This window comes from Manis pentadactyla, chromosome 1 (genome assembly GCF_030020395.1).
Source record: "Manis pentadactyla isolate mManPen7 chromosome 1, mManPen7.hap1, whole genome shotgun sequence".
NCBI classification, from domain to species: Eukaryota; Metazoa; Chordata; class Mammalia; order Pholidota; family Manidae; genus Manis; species Manis pentadactyla.
The window spans coordinates 184226066-184239412 of NC_080019.1; the positions used below are offsets into that span (position 1 = coordinate 184226066).

Sequence of the window (13347 nt, forward strand, 5' to 3'; positions counted from 1 at the left end):
AGAATTAGGAGAAGTGCAAACTGTAGCACTCCAAAATCTTACAACCACAGACTATTTACTGTTAAAAGAACATATGGGATGTGAACAGTCCCCAGGAATGGGTTGTTCTAATTTATCTGAATTCTCTCAGACTGTTCAAAGTTCAGTTGGACAATATCCACCATATCATAGATAAGTTTTCACAAATGCCTAAGGTGCCTAACTGGTTTTCTTGGTTTCACTGGAGATGGCTGGTAATTACAGGTATGCTTTGGTTATGTAACTATATTCCTATTATGTTAATGTGTGTGCACAATTTAATTAGTAGTTTAAAACCTATCCATGCTAAAGTTACTCTACAAGAAGATATGTCAAAGAAATAATCTTCCCAGGTTTTCTTCTGCCTGCTACTTCTATAGCTTTTCTTCTTCCTACCTAATCACAACCTTTAAATAGAACTCGTGCCACATGTCGAATTTACCAAGTATCATAATTCTTCCAAGTGGTAAAGACACCTCAAGACAAATGCTGGGCATAGAAGTCACAGGGCATAAATATGCAAAGAAGTAAAAAGCTAACCTTTTCAAACAATAAGGCTTCTCTCTCACTTACCAACTTTACATTTCCCTGTATGGCCCCGGAAGATGACTGGTTAGCCAGAGACGGGTAAGATTCCTCAAGGGAGGAACAACCTAAGACAGGCACAGTCGCAGGGGGCCATCTGGTGAGAAAATGGGGAGCAGCAGAGGTGAGGCTTAGAACCTCCCCCCTCATGTTCTGAGAGAAATCTTCTGCATACATGGATGTTTATTGCCCTCGTCTAGCTCAGATTAACACATAGTCTACAGGCACACACCTGATCATCTACATTTGCTCTCTTACAACACTAAACTCTGTTTTCTACCTATATCTCGTATCTACCTACCACTTCAGCATTTTATTAAAAATAATAATAATAGAGAAATGTGGTATCCACATATAAATCAAGTTTAAAAATCAAATGAATATTCATATTTGAACTGACTATTTATAGTTCATAATGCATGAACAAAACCGAAAGCTTCTGTGATGACTGCCCTTGCACTGTTCACCATGTAACTTATTCACTATGTAAGAATTTGTACTCCATGTAAGAACTTGTTCATTATGCATCAGAAGATTGGAGACTGACGGAAATTAGGCTTGGGATGGATTAATGATTGTGCATTGAGCATTGACCCCCCTATACAGAATTTTATTGTTAACAACCATTTGATCAATAAATATGAGAGATGCCCTCACAAAAAAAAAAATATATATATACACACTTCCAATTGTAAAATAAATAAGTAACCGGGATGTAATGTATAGCATAAGGAATATAGTCAAAACATTGTAACAACTTGGTATGGTGATAGCTGGTACCTAGAATTATCATGTATATAAATGTTGAATCACTGTGTTGTACACCTGAAACTAATGTAATGTAATACTGTGTGTCAACTACCCTTCAATAAAAAAAAAAAAAAAAAAAAAACAGAGCCTTCAGTGCCCTTCAGGTGGCCCTTTAATAGGTCACCTATCTGACCTGTGTCCCAACCTATCAAAATGACAGGAGAGGAGCAGCCTTCGCAGGGTAGACAGAGGGACCATGGGGGGTTATTCCACCATTTCCATCATTACAACCTTGCTTCAGAACAGAGATGGCTAAAAATTCAGGTAGTGCATCTAGATGCAAGCTTTGGACCACAGAGTCAAACAACTTTGTTTTTAAGACACAAGATTTTGATGTAAACATCAAACTACCCTGATTTTCAACTCAAAGAACCCTAATAATAAGGAACCTGACAACAACTAACCAATTCCCCCTTACTGGCTGCTTCCAAAGTCCCCAGCCCTGCACTTCACATGCCACTTCATTCCATTTTCTCAAAAGGCCTTATTATTATCCCCACTTGACAGGTGAAGAAATTAAGGCATTGAGAAAACTGACAATTTTGCCCAAAGTCACCCAGATATAAAGATCTGGAGTCAGGATGCCTGGCTTGGACACCATCAGCAAAACTTGCTCTCCAACAGATGAATGGATAAAAAAAAATTGTGGTACACACGTATGTGAAATAGTATTCAGCCTGAAAGAAGATGGATATTCTGACACCTGCTACAATGTGGATGAACCTTGAGGATATTATGCTAGCTCAAATAAGCCAGGCACAAAAAAGACAAATACAGTATGATTCTCCTTATAGGTGGTACCTAGAGTATTCAGCTTCACAGAGGCAGAAAACAGAATGGTGGTGGCCAGGGGCTGGGGGAACCAGTTGTTTAATGGGGACAGAGTTTCAGTTTTGCAAGAGGAAAGCATTGTGGAGATAGATGGTGGCGATGGTTGCCTAACAATGTGAATGTACTTAATGCCACTGAACTGTACTATATTTATGTGTATTTTTACAATTAAACATTAAAAAAATTTTTTTTACAACTAACATTGTTAAGAAAAGGTTGGGTGGGGGATCAAACAGACTCCTTTAACCTATATATACCTAGAAGAATATATAGAAAATGTTGATTTTTCTAATACAGAAATCTAGAGTGCTTAAAAAAAATGAGTATCCCCAGATGACTCACACATGAGACTTTAAAATTCCAAAATAAAATTAGAAACCTGAGACTTGAAAATTAAAAAAAAAAAATCTGCTCTCCAGCAAGAACACAGTCTAATGGCAATTTTCTTTGACCTCTCTCGCCCATCTGTCCATTGTATTTAGAGGCCCTTTCTGAGAGAACTTAACCTAAAAATGCCTAACTTGTAGCAGAGCAAGGCCAGAAGGTCTGGCACCATCCCCCCACTGCCCAGGTCAGAGTGCACCCGCTGACCGCAGTGGTGTTCACCTGGCCCCCCTGGCGGCTGACATGCCTTTCAAGGCAAATGGGCTCCCATCAGGATTTCTGAGCTAAAGTACCATCCCACAGACCACCAACCCATGCTCAACACAAGCCAGGACTCCCAGAACTCCACTACAGAGAGCAGCGGGACCAGTAAAGGGACAAGGCACGCAGGATTGCTTGACAGGTTCCTCCCCTTCTGGTAATTATCATTACCAATTAAGGCAACATGTTATCCTTTTTAAATCTTGGAGAAATGTTTTCACACCCATGCTTTCATACCCCAGACCCTGAGGGAGGCAAGTTGAGTATCTTTACTCCCATTTTTCAGAGGTGCAACTAGAAGTCAGGGTTTGCCCAAGGTCAAATAACTAGTTGGCTGTCAAGGAGGAACTGGAACCCACCCATGTTATTTCTTCTGCTACACCTCCCCCCAGAGACGGCACTGGCCAGCATCGCAAGGAACAGGAAATTGAAATGGCTCCTGGTAAGGCAGTAAGCCTGCCAACCTCCCAGAGAGGCTGACAAATGACCAGTGCCCACCCTGAACTGAGAATGCCTCCTCTAACAGGCTCCCAACTAACCTCTTCCCACCCGCGGCACTGAAGAAATAAGCTCCAAAAGTCCACAACCCACGATGCCCATCTGTCCGCGGAAAGGACCACATTACACAGGAAGCTGAGAATAAGCAAGATGCTGTGGCGGACCTCAGATGGACTGGCAGTTTCCCAGCACGAACCTACCAGCTTTATTCCCACTCCTCTCACATCGCTCACTCACACACACACTTTCCTTAATCCCACCCCTTAAGCACAGAACTGTAAGAGGGGTGAAGCAGAAAAATCCTCAGGGAAAGAAGTGCCAGCTGCCGCAGCCAGCAGGAACACAGGGTAAGGGCCGACTAAGAGGTGGGAATCTTTTAAGAGCAAAAAATAATCATGCACTTAAAGTCATGCATTACTTGCAAAACACTGAAACAGACTTATTTCAGCCAACCACTTTACCTGAGTTGTTTTTGCTCTTCTGCCTTGCATGCTGTTGCTATGGCTAATCTGTGGGTTGGTGGCACCTTCCGAAAGACAGTGAGATTTCCTACAGGGAAGTGTGTTGTAATTACTGTACGGAAGAGACTCTTCAGCAGCAGCTGGTGGCATCTTATGGTTTGCAAGATCAGGAATATCAGACACCAGATTCCGACAATAGCCTGTAAATTTGCTCCGCGGCCCCCCATTTGCTGTCACCCCAGAGTTTTTCTGAGCATACAAGTCACCCAGAGAATTGGCACGCTGACAGGTGCTGAGCTGCCGCGGACTCGCTCGGGTTTCCATTCCCCGAGCCTCCTCGCAGTCTTTCTCTTCGGAACCCAAGATTTCTTCGTTGCTTGTTAAATGTTCTTGGCTCAGATCAGAGAGTGAGAATTCCAGGCTGTCCTCGCGCCAGATGTCTGCAGATTTGGAGCGTTTCTTCTTAAAGCTCGCCGTCTCCATGAAAGCGGGCCCATTGGATGTATAGGGATGCTGCCTCCTGCTTTTCTCAGCCAAGTATGTAGCGTCATCCCCGTAAAGCCTGCTCTCCTCCGAGTCTGGCATGCTCGGCACAGAGGCGGCTGTGAGGACGATGCTGCTGTCCACGCTGGGAGTGACGGAAGAATCGGTGTAAGACACAGGTCTCAGGCCCATATCCACTCGGTCCACCCAGATGGGGCTCCCGAAGTCCTCGAGGGTGCCTTCCTGGGAGAAGGGCTCCAGGCCATTTTCGGCCAGGGACTGGGGGATGCTGGGCGTGCTGCTGGACCGGGTGCTCACCTCGGAGTTCCTGTGGATCACCTTCCCCGAGGACGCGTGCCTCGTGCGCCGCGCCTTGTGCGACAGGCGCAGTGAGCGTGAGGTGTGCTTGCGCCCCAGGCTGGCATGCTTTTCTCCATAAAACTCATGCTCTACATTTTGACTTTCTGCGTTTCCCATGGTTTATGGTCTGTAGCAAAGGGGGAAAGAAAAGGAGGGGATAATTGAGTCACCGATGGGCACTGGCAGTTTAACAGAAAGAGCTCAGCATGGGGGAGGGCAGGCAGCTCGGCCTGTAACAGAGCTGGCAGGTACTTACCCCGACTCTCACACAGCAGCAGGTGAGAACGAACATCATCTACTGAGACTACCCATCCTGAGACATGAAATAAGAGCCTAAATAATATATTTAGAGAATTAGACTTGTCTTTGCCCCAAGGGTAGCTGCCCACCAGGCAAGCTGCCGTGTTACTTTCTTAGGGCTGCCAAACCATGTCTTTCTTACTGGACTCAATACTTATACATTTAAAGTTCCACTCCTATCCATATAAATTGAAAACTCTAAAAGAACAAACCAAAGTGTCAGCCAAATGAATAACTTTCTATTTGAAATTATATGTGTTTCAAAAAAAACAAAGTGAAAGGCACAGGTGCATTTGGTAACCTCCCTCCCTCCCTCCCCATGGCCTCCCTGCCTCATTGGATTCCATCTACAAAATCAAAGATGGAAAATCTCAAGATGTAAGTCCAATCAACAACGCCTACTAAATCAAAGTCAAAAAGAAAAAGAGCTTTTACCTTTAATTCCATAGCATCTGAAAACCTTGATTATTGTTTTTTTGGAGGCAGTGGAAGTGGGGGGGTGGGGAGGTACATGGGCAAAACAAAATAGAAAACCCCCTCTCTGCTTAGCAGCAGACTAATGGGTTTATTTCTGGGAGTAAATCCAACCTGAGAACATTAATCTGGTACAGAGTGCCCTGCAAACAGAAATTCATATTATGACACTACTAAATGTGCTTCAGCTTCTTGGGCCAACCCAAGTTAATTCAAGTCCCTCCTTAAAAAAATTAACATTGTTCCAGTGTCTCTCACTGACCTGATGACCTAAGGACATAGAGAAAAATAGAGGCTAGACAATTGTGACTCTACTTAGCCTATTCTTCTTCTGCAACAAGGTTTTTCTATACCATTCAAACTGTATACATTTAAGATACACATATGAAGGCAGCCAGAAAGGAAAGAAGAGAAATAGAGTAGCTGGGCATGTGCCAGAGTTAATTCTTTCAACCACCTACATAATCACTCATTCAAAAACTATATACTGAGTACCTACCATGTTCTAGAAGCCAGAGATACAGCAATGAATGAAAGAGACATATTCCTGCTCTCAAGTACACTGATATTCTAGTCAGGGAAAGTACACAATAAACAAAAAAAGTGAAAGGCACCAGAGGGAAACACGGCATGAATTTATTGTTGTTGCCAACACAAAGAGTTTGAAATGTCCTAGACTGTAATACACCTATCACATTGATCCAGGAATTATTCTATAATCCCACTGTTCAACATAAAACATTGCTTAAACTCTCTCACAAGCATATTTTTTCTGAAATGAAATTTGTGGCAACAGGAAGGGAAAACTCCATTTCATATTACAGTGAGTTCAGAGGTAACTCATTCAGACACCAGATGTTAAGTTGTTCCCATACCAGAATATTCCCTACCAGGTCACACATGTGATTCTCAGAGGGAACTTCCCAGGGAAGGGAATCTCCCTGTTACTGGCAGCAAGTATATTTCAAAGCAATAAGTTTACGCCTGTCTGGCTGGCATCTTTTAAGAACCAGGGTAAAAGATAAAAACTCAACTCAGCAGATGGAAAAGGGAGGAATCAACTGTCCACGCTGACCATTTATGCTATCTATATTCCTAAGACTATCATGCACTACATTTTTAAAAATGTGAAATAAACAAATAGGCATTTCAGTAACACTAAGGCCAAAAGCCATGAGCAATTTCTTCAAGTTCTTGTTTTTAAGTATACATTAAGATACCTGCGTATGTCAGGGTGTCTCTATGTTTTGCTAATAAATAACAAAAGGCTTAGAACAAGTGTTAACTACAGTCTCATTTCAAGAATCACATAGATTTCACATTAAAAAAAAGAGAGTTATGGTGAAAGAAATTGAGTGGAAGAAAAGCAAAACTGTCACCTCAAATATGCTAGGATGTAGCCTCTTCTGCCACATACATGAAAAGTTTGCAAATATAAATTGCCAGACATATTCTCAACAACAAATTTCTGACTAGGCCTGAAATTTCTTCTGCCAACAGAAAACTAATCAAGTTAAAAGCCTCAGAAGAGGTTTCCTAAAGGAAACAGCCCCAACCTTCAAGAATTACAGCACTCCACACATCACACTGACGGGTCTGTTATATTAATAGCATTTTTAGTAGCAAGATTCTTTTTAGCTAGCCAAGGTAGGAAAGAAGGCATAGGAGATGAATGCCAAATCTCCTAAATCCTACCAAGAGAAAAATCTCAGGGGATGACCTAAGCAGGGTCAGCAGGAAGTTTGAAGCAACTGAAGCTAAGAAAAATATATTTCTAGGGACTGTTGAAATATCCTTTAATTTGAAAGCTTTTCCTGAAAGGTTGGTGAGACCCATGAGAGCCCACGTGGGGTCTGTGAAAGCCCACGTGGGGACTCTGAAATATACAAGTATGAACAATTAAAATTGCCTGTTGCATACAACAGACACAACCCCCCCTTTCAGGGACAACCCCAGCCCCACAGGCAACACCCAGAACATTGGTGAATTGTTAAGTTCTAATTCTTTTCATGCACAATGTAAAATTCCAGCTCCCTCCATCATCTTCATTTCTCTCTGTTCTCTCCTACTTAATAACCCTTATCATGTATTTTTATTTCAAATTGAAAAACCTGGTAAAGATTTCACCCAGGTTTTGTCTGTTCCTATGAAGCCTGGAAGCAACTTTAGGGGCAGAAAGTGGCTTTCACTTTTTTCGTAGCCTCTACAGAGACTAAAAGTGTTCTACACCTGATAAGGAGTCAATAAGTATTTATGTGTTTTAGTAACAAAAGTAAAAGCTGAAGAATCAATACTAACATAATCATCACACCTCTAATGCTAAGTAAAAGAGGACAGGTTAAGGGGGAGGAGAGGACAGGCTGAAATGCAAAAACTGGGGAAGAAATTGAAAAGAAAAGCCTCAGAATAAAGGTAGTCAGTCTCAAGCTGGACAGTGTTACCAGTTCTAAACTCATTAAACTATGACTTACTTATGGGGAATGTTTCTAGTTTCACATAACCTGTACTGTCAAGGGTTAGTTAATGAGAAGGGTATTGAAGAGGTGGCAGTAGGCAAGATTTCAGCCTAAAAACAACTCTAAGCATTTCAACCTCAAGTCTGGCTTCTCATTCTTTCCTGTCAAAGATCTAAGTTCTGGCCTCCCAGTCCTGCCCCAAGGCCTTTGCACATGTTCTTCCATCTGCCTGCACACCTTCCTCCATCTTGGCCCACTCTCTTCAGTTCATTCAGATCTTGACTCAAATGTTGCCTTCTCAGAGGCCTTTCTTGGCATCTCTATCCAAAATGACAACCCGTCTCATAAAGCTCAACATTTCTTGTCCCTCCTTTTGCTTTCCTCCTTAGCATTTATCACAAATCTAGTGAACAATGTATTTCATTTACCAATCTTTATTCTCTATCCTTTCCTCACTAGACTCTAAGCTTCTGGAGGACTGACAATTTCACTTGTCTTGTTTACTGCTATATCCTCGGGGCCTAGAACACTGCCTGAAACGTAGTAGGTACTCAGAAGAAAAATACTGAATGAATGAATGAGTGAATGAAAGAATGAAAAGATGAACCTTAATCTAGAATTTAGAAATTCATACTACAATAAAACGTAGGTGTGAACTTTACCACAGTGTGAATTTAAGAACATGAGCACAAGGTGGTAATGAGAAAACATGCCATCAGTCTTAAATATGCTAGCCTCTCCTAACACAGTGCCTACAGGACACACTGGTTTTCAATATGCCCGCAGCTCTGTGGGTCCTCTACACCTGCAGACCTGTGCAGGTCTCTCATTCCAGACCACCAGTTTGGGATCACGCTGATCCATGAACTTGAGTTCAGAGGCTCAGCTTGCCCTGGTCTGCTGTGCTCCCCAACCCCCAATTACCTGAGCAAAGAGTTAAGGCCTTGCCCTGTCTCATTCCACTCAATTCTTGCTATAATTCTTATCTTCCTCATCTTTTTGGACCTCTCCCTGCAGAGGGTCAGGAAAGGGGTTTGGAGTTAGGAGGAGACCTCTCCCCATTGTCAGAGTGGACAGTGTAGAACTGCTCAGCTGAAGATGATCCAGAGAAAATGGGGACAAAGGAGACACAGTGGCATGACAGGCAGGGGGTCATCTGAAAGTAGCACGGGGTCAGAAAAATAAAGAGATTTTCAGGGCCAGAGATCAAGGACCCTAGAGGGAGGGGGACTTTTCCATTCTTCCCAACACCATGACCTCTCTTTTAAAGTGATGAGTTAAACTTTTCAAGTAATCATAGTAACTTCCTTTCAACCCATCAAATTAAATACACAGTGAGAGAGTTAAAAGGCATCTCAGGGAACTTTATCAATAAATACACACAGTCATTAAGGTGTTTCATATATATATCAGGTAGGGGGTCATTTTCTCAGGGACTGCTTTTAACAGATTAGCCTATAAACCATGTATGTGATAAAATGATGAAAAACTATACACACACATTGGAAAAATACCAAATTCCTGGCTTTGGTAGTTTATCATAATTATGTAAGAGGCAACCACTAGGGGAAACTTGGTGAAGGGTAGACTTCTTGGGTATAGATTCAAGATTTCCTTGAATCTATTGTTATTTCAAAATTAGAAGTTAAAATAAACTAAGCTTAACTGGAATATTCTAGTTAAAGGAAATTTTTGTTTAAAAGTGAGGGTTCTGCAAAATGAAATGTTTTTGAATCCCCTTTTATAGCTCAAGACCATCTAAAACAATTTCAAATTAGGCAATAAAAGGTAAGCAAATATTGAGCATCATTGAGCATCATATTGTCAGAAATACAAAGCAAACACAGACCAATGGTCCAAAGTGAGGTTAAATAGACAGGTTGAGTTGATGAACTAGGAATAGAGCTTCTGTCTTAATGAACAAAACTGAATTGCTAACATCTGGTACCAGCCAAGATGGAGAATGGCACTACGGCTGATCTTACCCCATAGATAAAAACTAAAAACCCTGGAGCAAAGGAAAAAACAACTGTCTGAGGATTCTAAAGACTAAGCAAAAGCAGGCAGATTGGGGAAGGAAGTCAAAACCTGCAAAAGCCACTCACACAAGAGTAAGTTTGCCTTTTAAGTTCTTATCACTCTACTTTCTCTCCCAGCTTTGCACAGAGGGTGAACATCCAGGGTGCCTACAGCACAAGCAGCAAAAACTCCCAAGACTCGTCCTGCCATTCTGGCCAAACAAACCAAGAGTGGTCCCTGAGAGCCAGAGTGAAGGGGGTTTCAGAGAAAAACGCTAGAGAAGCAAATCCTCTAATGCTGGGCAATCTACACAAGTCTCAGGCGTACCCTTCAGATGCACTTGCCTGGCCTGACCCAAAGCAAGACAGCAAAGGCTTTGAGAACTGCATTATGGTATGAACCACAGCCCACCGCCCAGACTAACTCCCAAGGGGCACATATGTGTGATAAACCTAAAGCAGCACAGCAAAGCCTTTGAACTGATATTGGAGCTACCACCTACTGATAGGTAAACAGAACCTGCAGTCTGAACCTAGCTGGTTGACTGCCTGCTATAACAGCAAAAAAGAAAATTCAACACTGTCCAGATGATTTTAACAGGACCTGGACTCTACCAACATAATACTCAAACTGTCCACAATGCATTCCAAAGAACCAGGAAAATCTAGCCAGTTCTCAAAGAAAAAGACCATCAGTAGATGTCAAACCTAAAGTGACCCAGGTATTGAAAATATCAAAGACTCTGAAAGCAGCTATGATAACTGTGCTCCCGAGTAAAGGCAAACACTCTTGAAATAAGTGAAAAACCTAACTGCCTGCACTATCTAAGCAAGATCATTAGGAATGTCAACTGTTATCCATGAGTAGAGAAACAGAAACAAAGAAAGGCAAAACCTGTATGATCCAAGATAAAACATGTAGCTACTTTTTTTAAATCACACTGGTGTTTTCTCTGCACTACATGAGAAAATATTCCAGTTAATAGAAACCACCTCATGGTCAAGGTCTCTGCCCAGAGAGAAGAAAAATACTCCTATAACTTCAGACTGTTCAGAGGAAAAGAACGAGAAGAGATGAGGGAGACTAGAAATAACTTCATCACCTTGAGGACTAAGGAGGTTATAATAATGTTTCCATGGTTCAGGATGTCCAATTGCCTAGATGAGACCAGAAGTTCAAGCAGTAACGCCAAATAAATAGCAGAATGCCCCACCCTATAGCTGAAAAACAGGAAAGTCCCATACATCAAAGCTCAGCCTTGAGGGTCAGCCTGCCAGGGCTTGCCCTGCTCAGGAGCAGATAGTAAAAAAGATAATTCTACTATTAGGGTCAGAGAGCTGTGAAGGAAAATTCTTCTTATTCTCAGGAAATAAAAACTTACATTTGAGATGTACATCCAAGGTAGGGCTTATAGCACGTTAAATTTTTCTCTAAGAATATTAATAATATTCTACCTTTTGTAGAAACACATACACAAGACCTGCATGAAAATTTCAAAAGCAACTATTCTGGATAGAGTAGTTATGAGTAATTTTCATTTTTAACAATTACAATTTTTTTTTGAATTTGCTTAAGTTTCTACACTAAACCTGTAATTCATCTTAAGGAAAGAAAAATGAATAAAACATGTTAACATGTTTTAAGTCCCTGGGTTTTGTGGAGAATTGAAGAGAGTAAGGATGTGGGTACACTGCTGACAGCTACAACAGAACACCACCAAACCCAAACTCAAAACAGATGGCCCGGGAAAATTACCTAAGAAAAGGAAAAAACTGAATTGGATTACTCTTTCTCTAAGTTCCAAATGCACTCTGACCTTTCACATGGTGTCTGGGGCATGGTTATTTGCACACTGACACACTTGTCTCACTTTGTATGCACCCCCTTCCCACTTTATTATGATCTCCCGTGGCAGGGACCATGCCTTACTCATCATTCTCTTGGTCACCTAAATATACTAACATCTTAACACAACTGTTCTCATCAGGAATGCTCATATCACCCAGACTGCCTTATACCAAGAGTACTTCAAATATATAAATTGTTAGAGCTCTTCAGTGGGCCCAAGATGACCCAATTCATATTATCTTCAACTCAAAAGTTGACTATTAAAGCAAGATTTCTCTGTCACTGGTAAGGACACTGTGAAATCCAAGCAGGAGGCATTTAATGATGTATGAAAATTATAATTATTAATAATGTAATTTTTTCACTTCCCTGAGGTATTTAAAAACTTATTAAAATAAACATAATGATTACCCTTCTATGACTTGAAAACAGACCTCCAAAGCTGCAGGAGAAAGGATGAAATGTATTTATTTCTAAGTTAAATTTGGAGCAAAACTCACAAGACAACAGATTGCAAATTTAAAATTAGACTCTAGTGGGAGGTCTTGATTTCAAGCCTGCTTTTTCCCTACTGGAGGCTGAGCTTGAAGACAGGGTTTGGGGGGAGGTTGAGAGCTATGATTAAACTGAGACAAAGTTCTGAAAGTTTTGGTTAAATCTTTACAAACCCATGAAAAGTGTTTTGCCAAGTCACTAGCAAATACCCCAACACGAGATTAAACAGGAAAGTTTTGCAACAAATAAAGGATGATCTTTGATTAGAGAGATTATTATTTTACTGCATTTAGTTTGCTTTTTAAAGATTATACAAACCAGAAACAAAATACATCATTGTTTTCAAGTAAGATTTTTAAGCGAGGTTTGCCTTTTTCAAACATAATCCAATATAAAGATGGTGAAGCTCAGGAGTAAATTTAAAAGATCCTGAGGGCAGTTCACAGGTGGAGGAAATATTTCATAAGCACTGGCTTTTTCTTTCTTTTTTTACTTTAATGCTAATGCTTTTGAATTGCTGGATGGGTGTAACCGTCATCTAAAGAACTGATTCCAAATTCTTTTTCTCATGAGTTACATACAATGCAGCAATTCCAATTATACTAAAATGTGTCTGTCCCCACCAGCTCTGAAGCGTTTCCATTCATTCATGCAGACATATGCAGGCTTAAATACACAAAGACAGACCTACCTTACAAGGCAACACTGGTTCCCAGCCCAACTTGCCACAGGAGCGCAGTGGCATTTAGATATCGAGATTGCAAGTGGTGTCAGGATAAAGAGTGACTGGGACTTGGGAAATATATCAGCACCTGCGCCTCAGGGAGACCATCACGGACTCATCTGAGTCTATGAGAATGCGCCAAAACCCTGGGGAAGAAGGAAAAAGAGAAACGGTCAGCCAGAACTCAGGAAATCGGCCTTTTCTGCCGAGCTCATTTTCGTCAATTCTCCAGCATTTATTTTGTGTGAAAACACCATCCCACATCAGTGCAACATTTAGCTACAGGTATAAAGTGACACACATAATCAGCTAAATAAATAAATACAAGCATATTTATAAT

The 13347-nt window shown here is 41.2% G+C and overlaps 1 protein-coding gene across 3 annotated transcripts in view; it reads right to left on the minus strand.

Annotated features, from left to right (window-relative positions):
* Positions 1 to 13111, minus strand: part of TIAM1 (TIAM Rac1 associated GEF 1) — a 130003-nt gene extending 116892 nt beyond the window's left edge. For all 3 annotated transcript variants that reach the window (XM_057503988.1, XM_057503987.1, XM_057503985.1), the window contains exons 1-2: positions 12975 to 13111; positions 3849 to 4818 (exon numbers count right to left, since the gene is read on the minus strand). In XM_057503988.1, coding sequence (XP_057359971.1) covers positions 3849 to 4808 — 960 coding nt within the window. In that variant the 5' untranslated portion in view covers positions 4809 to 4818; positions 12975 to 13111. The remainder of the gene's footprint in view (positions 1 to 3848; positions 4819 to 12974) is intronic.
* Positions 13112 to 13347: the final 236 nt, after the last annotated feature.